Source organism: Oryza sativa, chromosome 11 (genome assembly GCF_034140825.1).
Source record: "Oryza sativa Japonica Group chromosome 11, ASM3414082v1".
Taxonomy (NCBI): Eukaryota; Viridiplantae; Streptophyta; class Magnoliopsida; order Poales; family Poaceae; genus Oryza; species Oryza sativa.
This window is the reverse complement of record NC_089045.1, coordinates 21,532,880-21,544,931: the sequence shown is the minus strand read 5'-3', so window position 1 is coordinate 21,544,931 and position 12,052 is coordinate 21,532,880. Positions and strand designations below refer to the sequence as shown.

The 12,052-nt window shown below is 45.2% G+C and overlaps 2 protein-coding genes across 2 annotated transcripts; one reads left to right on the top strand and one right to left on the bottom strand.

Annotated features, from left to right (window-relative positions):
• Nucleotides 1-1,154: 1,154 nt before the first annotated feature.
• LOC107278041 (respiratory burst oxidase homolog protein B) lies at nt 1,155-8,675 on the top strand. Its single transcript, XM_015761443.3, has 10 exons — nt 1,155-1,933; nt 2,016-2,172; nt 2,304-2,352; nt 2,843-2,956; nt 3,077-3,895; nt 3,992-4,203; nt 4,505-4,607; nt 4,816-4,895; nt 6,201-6,718; nt 7,825-8,675. The coding sequence occupies exons 1-10, from the start codon at nt 1,285-1,287 to the stop codon at nt 7,932-7,934; spliced, it is 2,811 nt and encodes a 936-aa protein (XP_015616929.1). The 5' UTR covers nt 1,155-1,284; the 3' UTR covers nt 7,935-8,675.
• A 2,342-nt stretch (nt 8,676-11,017) lies between these two features.
• LOC4350656 (germin-like protein 11-1) lies at nt 11,018-11,978 on the bottom strand. Its single transcript, NM_001423413.1, has one exon. The coding sequence runs from the start codon at nt 11,944-11,946 to the stop codon at nt 11,278-11,280; it is 669 nt and encodes a 222-aa protein (NP_001410342.1). The 5' UTR covers nt 11,947-11,978; the 3' UTR covers nt 11,018-11,277.
• Between the last annotated feature and the right edge of the window lie 74 nt (nt 11,979-12,052).

Below are 12,052 nucleotides of genomic sequence, written 5' to 3'. Positions count from 1 at the left end.
AATATGAAGACAAGGCACGCAAAACAAAAAAAATCATTAGCGCGTAATTAATTGAGTTTTAATTATTACAAATTGAAGAAATAAATTTATTTGATATTTTAAAGAAACTTTTATATATAAGAAAGTTTTTACCAGAGATACATTTGTACAGTAGTTTAAGAAAATAGTGACGGAAATCAAAATAAAATCTACATCATAATTGGAACAAAATTTGAAAAATAAGATTTCAAGGGAGTATTGTTTCTTAAATAGTTTTTAAGAAGAAACTGCGAGCGGGGAATGAAGACAGGATATCAGGTTGAAACCACACTTGCACTTTCTAAACGGCACAAAATGGAGCCTCCCTTTTCTATGCCGAAACGTAAAAGTCCTGAATGCTACTGCACAGGAGCACGCGCCGCCAAACGCTCGACAACAAAAAAAAAACGCATCCTCCAAAAAAAACAATAAAAACGTATATACGGAAAGCGTATATACGTACGTACACCAGAGATACCACCACTGTACTGTACAACGACGCTGCAAAATACAAAAACCTGAGCTACCCGTACTCTTCTGTGGTCCGAAACAGAGCAGTCCAGAAAAAACGAAAGCGAAGGGAAAAAATGGCAAGTAAATAGATAAAACAAAACACGAGCCCAAATTCAGCCCAAGAAATATATTAATTTAACGTCGTTCGTTTCCGCGTCAGCCGCCGCTTGACCGCAGAATTTTATTCCCACCCAAAAAAAAAAAGAAAAAAAACGAAACGCAGCGCAGCAGCTACTCCCTTCCTACCCTAATATGGATTTTAATATTTGCTTGTACTATTTAATCATTTATTTTATTAAATTTAGAATTATTATTTATTTTTTACTTATTTTATTATTATCTAAAGTGATTTAAGCATAATTTTTTTTAATATTTATATAAATTTTTTAATAAAACGAGTGGCCAAACATTAGTCCAGAGCGTCAAAGAGGGAGCGAGTAGTGCAGAGTGTAACGCAGCAGCAGAGCAGTAGACGCGCACACACGCGACGCACCTACCCCACGAGCCGACGAGCGGCCTGAGCCGACGACCATGGCGACCATGGCGACTGGTAAACGCCACACACCCCTCCTCACCCACCTCACCTCCGGTATATATACCCGCCAGACGCCCTCTCCCACCCCACCATCCTCCATTCCTCCTCCACCCACACGAATCGAAACCGCCATTGGAGGGAGCAGCTGCCGTTTCTTGGTTTCATTTCTTGGGAGTTCAATTGGAGAGCGCGCTTGAGGTGTTTGTTGTTGTTGCGCCATGCACCATACCAGGGCTGGCGCCGCCGATGGCGCCGGCGGCGGAGGAGAGGACATCGTGGAGGCCGGGGCGGAGGCGCCGCCGCCGCAGAGGGAGCGGCTGGTGCCGCACAGCGGGCCACTGAGCAAGAGGTCCGGGATGAGGAAGAGCGCGAGGTTCGCGGAGTCGGTGTCGGCGCCGCTGTCCGCGCCGTCGGGGGTGGCGGCGGCGCGGCGCGCCGCCGCCGCCGCCAACGACGACGACGAGGAGGACTACGTGGAGATCACCCTCGACGTGCGCGACGACTCGGTGGCGGTGCACAGCGTGAAGCCGGCGGGCGGCGGCGGCGAGGACTCGGACGTGACGCTGCTGGCGCGGACGCTGGAGAAGCGGTCGTCGTCGTTCGGCCACTCGGTGATCCGGAACGCGTCGTCGCGGATCAAGCAGGTGTCGCAGGAGCTCCGCCGCCTCGCCTCCGTCAACCGCCGCGGCGGCGGCGGCGGCGGTCCCCGCTTCGACCGCTCCAAGTCCGCCGCCGCCCACGCCCTCAAGGGCCTCAAGTTCATCAGCCGCGCCGACGGCGGCGCCGGCTGGCCCGCCGTCGAGAAGCGCTTCGACGACCTCGCCAAGGACGGCCTCCTCCCCCGCTCCAAGTTCGGCCAGTGCATCGGTACCATCTCGAACACCTTCTCCATCGTCGTCGTCTTCTTCCTCTCATCAACTAATCAATCACTCTCTCTGGCTGGCTTCAGGGATGAAGGAGCTGGAGTTCGCCGGCGAGCTGTTCGACGCGCTGGCGAGGCGGCGGAACATCTCCGGCGACAGCATCAGCAAGGCGGAGCTGCTGGAATTCTGGGACCAAATCTCCGACACCAGCTTCGACAGCCGTCTCCAAACCTTCTTCGACATGTAAGTATTTAGCAACCACACTTCATTAATTATTTGTTTAATCACCAATTAAACCAACAGTTAATTTTTGACTAATTAACTCGTCAATGGCTGAATTAATCAACTGTCTTGTTTGGTAATTAATGGACCAGGGTGGACAAGAACGCGGATGGCAGGATCACAGAAGAGGAGGTTAAAGAGGTAATTCAAACATACCCAGCTTTTTTGTCCCTCCAAGAACAGAAAAATTTGCTGATTTTCTCTGAAATTCCAAGCGGTTTTCGATCAGTTTCGATCTCTGTTTCTTGTTCTAGTTAAGATAGTAGTAGCTTGGATAGCTTGAAGCTCAATTTCTTAGTTGGCACATGCACATCAGCATCATCGACCAGTTCTCCACAACTGCACATCCTGCTCTCTTGAGGACAGCAAAGTTCTTGCTTGACTTTTTTTTTTAATGTGACTTCTAATTCAAGTTCTTTTCCTCGTGTCGTGTCTCGATCGCAATGGCCAACCAGACTCGCATTCTTAAATTGATTATTGTTACCGGATCAAATTTTGATAGAGAAAGATCGTGTTTCTTTTCCCTCCCCTTTTGGATCAAGTTCTTGTTTTCTTTTGTAGAAAGATTCAATCCTTTTTTTTGACTAATTAATTAGAATTATAATTAAAACTATTGTGTTCTTCCTTCCAGATTATCACGCTGAGCGCGTCGGCCAACAAGCTGTCCAAGGTGCAGGAGCAGTCCGAGGAGTACGCTCGCCTCATCATGGAGGAGCTCGACCCCAGCAACCTCGGCTACATCGAGGTACATATATTCAAAATTCAGTCAAATTTCACTAAATTCTCAAACAATTTCGGTCCAGAATCGACGTCACCGTCAATGTCGCCGGCAACCATGGCCGATAATAATTTTATGATTTTGCAGCTGTACAACCTGGAGATGCTGCTGCTGCAAGCGCCGAGCCAGTCGGTGAGGATCGGGACGACGAACAGCCGGAACCTGAGCCAGATGCTGAGCCAGAACCTCCGGCCGACGGCGGAGCCCAACCCGCTCCGGCGGTGGTGGCGGCGCGCCTCCTACTTCCTCGAGGACAACTGGCGCCGCGTCTGGGTGCTCCTCCTGTGGCTCGCCATCTGCGCGGGCCTCTTCACCTACAAGTTCATCCAGTACCGGCACCGCGCCGTGTTCCACGTCATGGGCTACTGCGTCTGCGTCGCCAAGGGCGGCGCCGAGACGCTCAAGTTCAACATGGCGCTCATCCTCCTCCCGGTGTGCCGGAACACCGTCACCTGGATCCGCAACCGCGCCGCCGTCGCCCGCGTCGTGCCGTTCGACGACAACCTCAACTTCCACAAGGTGATCGCCGTGGGGATCACCGTGGGGGCCGGGCTGCACGTCATCTCTCACCTTACCTGCGATTTTCCACGGCTGCTCCATGCCACCGACGCCGAGTACGAGCCGATGAAGAGGTTCTTCGGCGACACGCGGCCGCCCAACTACTGGTGGTTCGTGAAGGGGACGGAGGGGTGGACGGGGCTGGTGATGCTGGTGCTCATGGCGGTGGCGTTCACCCTCGCCACGCCGTGGTTCCGCCGCGGCCGCCTCCGCCTCCCCCGCCCGCTCAACCGCCTCACGGGGTTCAACGCCTTCTGGTACTCCCACCACTGCTTCGTCATCGTCTACGCCCTCCTCATCGTCCACGGCTACTACCTCTTCCTTACCAAGGATTGGTACAAGAAAACGGTACGTACCACTAAACCTTTATCTATTAGTCCATTGTACATGCCCTCGTCTCTCTATCCTACGTGGCGGTGCTGATGGTGGGTGACGTGGACGCAGACGTGGATGTACCTGGCGGTGCCGATGTTCCTGTACGCGTGCGAGAGGCTGACGAGGGCGCTCCGGTCGAGCGTGAGGCCAGTGAAGATACTCAAGGTTGCGGTGTACCCCGGAAATGTGCTGTCGCTGCACTTCTCCAAGCCACAGGGTTTCAAGTACAAGAGTGGGCAGTACATCTTCGTCAACTGTGCCGCCGTCTCGCCGTTCCAATGGTAAGCACACCGATCGATTTGAGCCGTCCGATCGGATTATCAGAATATATATATATATATATAATGGAAGTAGGATAGTGCATAAGGATGCCTTTTGGACTAATAATTAATTAAATCACCTGTGGGTCTAGTTGATTTGATTAAGCAATTAAAGTTCCTTAAGTGGGAATGCTTTGAGCATCATCTTTTATATAATTATTAGGACGGCTAAGCCAAAGCAGAGGAGATAAGCTGGATATATGTGTATATATATATAATCTGTGATAAGGATGTGATGCTGACCATGTGACCCCACCTGCAGGCACCCATTCTCCATCACGTCGGCCCCACAGGACGACTACGTCAGCGTCCACATCAGGACGCTCGGTGACTGGACACGGGAGCTTAAGAACGTCTTCTCAAGGGTACTCCGCTAGTCCCATCTCACCATCTATTTGTCACAAATCTCACAATCTTATCCAACCTTAAGCCCCTACAAATCTCCTCCTCATCATCATTATTATTATCATCGCTGTCACGGTTACTATCACTAATATTTTAGCTTAACAAATGACTTGTACATTTTTTTGCAAAGTAAAAAAGAATTAATCATGACAATATTATGTTTTTCAGGTCTGCCGGCCACCGACGGAAGGGAAGAGCGGGTTGCTCCGGGCGGAGTACGACCGCGACGGCGCCATGACCAACCCAAGGTGAGAACACAACCCCGAACGCAAAACAATCCCCCCTTCTTCTTCTTCCCCGCTACGAAAATTCCCCGCATTTCCCTCAAATGTCAACCACATTTTCCCCCTTTTTTTCAAAAAACCACATAAAAGAGACCAAAAAAAAAAAGAGAAACTAGTCGGCATGGTCCAACATGATGGGGTCCAGCCTTACAACGAGCGTGTGGAAAGTGATTCAGCCGGTGAGGTGAGGTGAGGTGGGTCGGACCGGACCGGGTCGCCGGTCAGGGTTGCGACCGAGCGATCGGGTCAGCTTGGTCACACATTTACACTTGTGTGGCTCAGGGTAGGTTGGTGGTTGGTAGTAAGTGTTAGTGGCCGTGTAAACATAATTACCACTACTAGGTTTTTGATTCACACATGATGGGGATTAGTGTAAAGTGCTAGTGTGATATGAGTTGGTAGCCACCATCTCTGACCTAAAATAATTGTTCCTTTCAATGGAATATCTGTCTAAATAGTTTTTTTTGTGCGTGTATGTATATATGCATGGTATGCATGATCTCTGACCTAAGCTTGCACTGGGTGTGAGAATGAGATCATCTCTTGCATCAGGCATGAGCAAAATGTAGTAGTAATAGTAGTAGTACAAAGCATGCTTTCACATGGCTTGTTTAATTATTGTGTCCCTTCTGTTGGTGACACTTGTGTTTGTTATCCTCATCATGTGTGTGTATATGTAGTTCTTGTGTAGTAGGGGTTGACCTTTGCTGTTCTGCAGAGCATGATCTTTGACATTTGTAGATAGGGTGGTGATAATTTAATTAGTCGGTGTAATGGTAATTAATTTGGTGAGATGGTGGTAGTACTAGTAAGTTAAGTAGGTTGCAACTAACTGAATAATGATGATATGAGTGTGGAAGAGAAGATAAATAGAGTTTTTTCTGTGTTGTGGAAGACGGCCCTTAGTTGAGGATAAGGTGAAGGGGGGATGTTTTTGCCAAGCCATATATTCCATTGATTTTGTTTTTCTCTTTGTAGAACAAGAATGGAATATTTCTTGTCTTGTAGGGAAAAACAATGAAATCTTTTTGGTGACTAGAGAACAAACACATATTCTCTGCTCATGTTCTATCTCCATCCTAGAAATGTAAAATGTAGGACTAAAGATTCCCATTTTTTTTCTAGCTGAACAACAGTGAAGTATCCGTCTACAAAACCGTACCATTTCAATTTCCTTATCAAAATTAATCAAAGATAATATCATAATATGGTAATAATTTAGCTTAATTAATAAAATTTTAAGAAAATCAATTTTTTTTCCTACTGCAGCTTCCCCAAGGTGCTTATCGACGGGCCGTACGGCGCACCGGCGCAGGACTACAAGCAGTACGACATCGTCCTCCTCGTCGGCCTCGGGATCGGCGCCACCCCGATGATCTCCATCATCAAGGACATCATAAACAACATGAGGCAGCTGGACGGCGACCTCGAGGACGGCGACGGCAACGATAACTCGGTGTCGTCGTCGTCGGCGGCGTTCAAGACGCGGCGCGCCTACTTCTACTGGGTGACGCGGGAGCAGGGGTCGTTCGAGTGGTTCCGGGGGGTGATGGACGAGGTGGCGGAGACGGACAAGAAGGGGGTGATCGAGCTGCACAACTACTGCACCAGCGTGTACGAGGAAGGGGACGCCCGGTCGGCGCTCATCGCTATGCTCCAGTCGCTCAACCACGCCAAGCACGGCGTCGACGTCGTCTCCGGCACCCGCGTCAAGACCCACTTCGCCCGCCCCAACTGGCGCAACGTCTACAAGCGCATCGCCCTCAACCACCGCGACCAACGCGTCGGTAAGCTCCACCACCACCACCATCATCGTCGTCGTCATCATCATCATCGTTGTTGTTGTTGTTGTCTAGTTCTCCCAACATTCCGTTAAGTTTCGATCAGAGTCGCATCTCGAAAACCGTAAAAAATTGGGTTTCAATTAAAATTGCATCTTGAAAACCGTAAAATGCCGGGTTAGAGACTTTACAAGTTTTAAATCAAATTTGCATATTGAAGACTGTGAAAAGTCGGGTCGGGATATTTTTATTTTTTAATCCCCAACCGATAATTTTTTTTTCGAGCGAGTAGGGGAAATTTTAAATCTATACTACATGCTTTGGGAAATTAGACTTCTTGATATAGTAGGCTGAGCTGGTTTTGAGCTGCATTGGGGTTGGCATAAGTTGCTTCTGGGGATCTAGCTGATGGGGACAAGCATGATCAGAGTTTTGAGGTTGAGTGTTCAATTGGAAGTAGTGATGGACTGGGTGCAGCAGTTATCAAGGTTGAACAGGAACCTGCTGGTGAGATTAGGGAATGGGGACAGATCAATCACTGTTAGTTGTCACTGATAATTAGATTGCAATGAATGTTGAGTAACATTTTTTCTCTAAAAAAAATAGAAGTTAGTGCTTCCTGGTAGTTTCAGCTAATAAGTAAAGGAATACTAAATACTTCTTCGTCGAAGCTTTTGACAAGCAATACATGCATAGCATTAGCAACATCAGACTTTTGAGATTTGTTTATTTATGCACTTAGTTTGTGGATTGGGGAGAAGTTTGTTAGGTTGAATAGGAATCATATTAGTACTATATAATTTATGGATTGACCAATCATTGTTACTTGATGATAGTTACAACCGCTTGGCATACAGTCCCTTTAGGCTCGAGCTATACATTAAACAATACATAGTCAGGTATCCTAAAATTCTTCACCCATAAAGTTCAGTTCATATGCACAAAAAGATTCCCAAGATATGCCTGTGCCATGTTTTCAAGAAGTGCTCCCTTACCTAACTGTATCATTATCAGGCATGATGCTATCATCTCAATCCAATCCTATCATGTCTTCATGCACTATTGGAATTCTGAATTTTTACACTAAATTTGATTCTTCTTTGACATTACAGGGGTGTTCTACTGTGGCGCGCCGGTGCTGACGAAGGAACTGCGTGAGCTCGCTCAAGATTTCTCGAGAAAGACGAGCACGAAATTCGACTTCCACAAGGAGAATTTCTAGTTATCTGGAATCAAAACCAAAGTTTTCGCACGGCCATGTTTAGTACATACAAAGTTCTATACATATGACAAGTATGATGACATACATATTGGAAATGTAGAGGGATTAGATCAAAGTAGGTATTGCTTGATTGTGGCCAGGCTTGGCCAGATAATTTCATCGGTTTTTTGCTCTGGAAGAATAATCCAATGCCCCCCTTTGTACAGATCTTCTCCCAGATAATACTTTGTAATACTTAGAGTAGCCAATTTGATAAAATCAGTTTGTATCTAGTAACATGTAGAGAGTTTCATGGAGGCCTAATCAGGTCAAAAATATCACAAATGTTTGGCCAAGAACAAGAAAAATCATGCCCATTGCAAGAAAGAAATTGCACTTTTTGTGGCTGGTACTGAATTGCGGACCTGAAGAACACACCTGATATTGGAGCACTGCACATGGTGGTGACCAACAAACAAGAACAACCTCATGTCCTATGTCCACAACCAATGAGCACTGCCAACATATTAGGGTTCTAGAAGATGATGAGCATGATGGTACCCTCCTGGCCCACATAGCAACTAGAGTAGTTGTCTTTGGTTTTTACTTTTTGGAATATCTGTTCTTTCTGTTCCTTCAATTTTATTCCATTGTATTCTGTGAAGTGCATGATAAAGAGGGGATTACGCAAAATAATACTTTTTGCAATTCATGGCTGTAAATGCACTGTTGAACAATAAAAATCTGAGCTTTTTTTTTTAACTTTAGTTCCATTTAACTATTTCAACAACTATTCTATCTGATCCTGATCCGGTTATGAACTTGTCTCAAATTCTCCCAAGAAAAAATTGTCTCAAATTCTGCCAAGTGTGCCGGATAATCCAAACTTGATGTCAATTTTTTAGTTGTTTATTACCGAGATCAGATAATGAAACATATTTTTCATATACAGTTATCTTGGTCAAGATTATGTAGTATCATACTCCTTTTGCCATCTAAATCTCATGATAAAGAAGTTTCAGCTTGACTTTGTGGGAAAACCAAGTACTTGACTAATCCAAATCTTGCGTATTTTTAATAAATAAATTATTGCAATGCGAAGTAGCGTACTCTGACTGTATTTACATTAATAACGATGTTGATGATTCTATAGCAATTACGACAGAACCACATATAAACTGACAAATTCCTGTTTGCAGGATCAACTTGGAGACTGCTAGTTCCTGAACATCAATCATATTTTTTTATTTAAAATATTTTTATTAAAAATAACACTTAGGTTCAATATTTTATGTTTTAATGTGCTTTCCATTCTTACTACTTAAGAGAAAAAAAATTGCACACCTTTGGTTGATCTTTGGAGAGTTGGTCAAGCCTAGAAATGTTTCTCATCCATCATTTAATTAGTAAGCTCTTCAATAATCTGGTCTTCTGTTGTTTAATTCTTGATCAATATATATTATTTAATACTACGGTCTTCATTTCAATCTTCCTCAATTTTTTGCTTGTGAAAACAAGAAAAGCCATTAATCATGGAAAATCACTATCAGCGAGGAAATATGTCCTGGAAGCAAAACCGACGTTTCAAAATCCTCCAAAATTTGCACCCCAAGATGTCAATGATGAAGAATTCATCCCTGAAAAAGATGGAGGAACCAAGTCATCTACTAAAATGAAAAGCAGAGACATGAAGTCCACAAGTTTCTCCAGGTGACCACCTTCCACACAAGACCCACTTTTACTGTAACTGATCAAACAGAAATTAAAAATAAATCGCTTGACAAGAACATGAGGGACTCAAAATTGATGTTATCTTCTATCTCCCAAGACAATTGATCACCTAACAAGTTATCCACACATTCATGTGTGGCAGCAAATCAGCAATATAGCACAGTGACCCTCAATGATTAACAACATCAGTTACAGCACCATCTCACAAAGCAGTGTGTGGCATATACTTCCTCTGTTACAAATGTAAGGTATATTTTATCTCGTTATGACGAGGCTTAACCAACAATTATTACTCTATTGGGATATTATTTATGTTATTAAAAGCACATAACTAAATATTTTTAAATACGAATATAATAAATTCTATTTCATATCACAAAATTATACTATAACAAAGTTATTATTGGTCCTAACGAAATAAAATATGCCTTATATTTTGAAATAGATGGATGGAGTATATAACTAGCCAGGTGCCCAAGTTGCCTGGCTTAATCAGAGAGAGGAGTTTTCAAGGGTGAAAAGGAAGGCATGGAAAAAGAAAGAGAAGCTCCTCACTTTCAAGAAGCAAAAGGCAGTACTAATTACACTAAACAAATGGTGTTGAGTTCCACCGAGTAAAGCAAAAGGCAAAGGAAGGCTACTTGTCCAGAGCATGCCAAACTTGCCTGGTGATGATGAAGCAAGGAGGATGGCTTGGCTGTTGCTTGACGCACTTTTCACGTCACAATTGACATCAGACTGGACACTGCAATTGGGCTTGTGAGTGAATAGTGATGGCAATTGTGCCCGTTTGACCGTTTACCCGTGGGTAAAAACCCCATTAGGGTTGGGTTTGTTCTCCATTTTATACCCATGAGTATCTTATTGGGTCAAAAGCTATGCCCGATGGGTAAATGGGCATGGGTATGGGTAATCACTACCCATGCCTGCTTTGCCCATTTACCTGCGAAATCGAACTTACATGTAGGCTAGGAGCAAAATCCACTAGAAACATAAGCCACGTTCTTTGTTTTTTACAATTTCCCTTTTATTTCCCTTATTATTTCTCTCCCCTTACTCTATCGCCGCCAGAGGAGAGACACGACACCGAGGCGGAGAATATTTGATGTTTTAAGTTCGATTCGAACTTAGAAGCTTGTAGACTTTTTGTCAGCTGCTTTTGTTGTGGCGGGTAAACGGGCACGCCCGCGGGCATAAGGCGCCCGCGGGCAATGGGCATGAGCAATCATTCTTACCTGTCATGTAGTAATGGGTATACCCACGGGCACAGATAATCTCATGGGCATGGGTATGGGTAGGCACTACCTGTACCCATCGCGCCCAATTGCCTTCACAAGTTGTGAAGAACAAATGAGATGGCAGACAGATAGAGATAAGGCATAAGATCTATGTTTTAGCCACCTGTAGGGGGATAATATATAAAAAATTTTGGTCTTAATCCTTGTGTGGTGAGATGCTGATCTTTCATACTCAGGACCACAACAGCTAGAGAAATGAATCAACTGCATCACATAGTACAAACACTGTTATACACCAAACTGACTGAAATCGTCAGATAGAAACTAGAAAACATCATCCATCTAGCAATTTCATCCATGTTGTATCTACTACTATATTGAATAACCCAATATGATCAGTAAAACCATGGTGAATCAACACTACTACTGTCATCCATTCCCATATCTCTGAAACTCAACATCCTGGCCATCAGCCCTTCAGCTACCTCTGAATCTGGCGCAAACATCGCATGGGTGATCCCAACAACACCAGGGTTCTGACTGTTGAGTACCGAAAAAGTTGTCGCAAGGCCAAAACCATAGTTCATGATGAAATGGACCAGACCTCTGGGGAAGATGAAGACATCCCCCTCAGCAAGGGTCTTCTGAAACAGCTTCCCCTTGGTGTCAAAGAAGCCTGCCACCACACTTCCACTGTGAACAAACATCATCTCTGAAGCTCTTGGGTGGGAATGGGGAAGCACCGCCCCGCTGACCGCGATGTCGGTCCGCGCCATTGAAATGCCAAGGGTGTTCAGGCCAGGGAACTCGGTGGCGGTGATGATGTTCGCCGATGACCGGACCATGTTGTCCAGGTCCCCGGCATGGTTGAGCAGCAATGTCTTGAAATCAGAGGCCATTATGGTGCTTGGGCTCTTGCAGAAGAAACCATTCATGAAGAGTTTCCTCTCACCCTGGGGTGCCATAGGGCATACATCCTGAAGAGGAGGGCTATCTGATATGATTTCTGGAGCAAAGAGACCAAGGAGAAGAAGGTAACAACACAGGACAGTGGAGAGCTTCATGTCATGGAATTGTTGGACAAAAATACAGTGAAGCAGAACATGGGTTAAATACTGTGTTGAGACAGGAGTGCAACCAAAGTCAGAAGACTGAGTATCCTGTGCAACA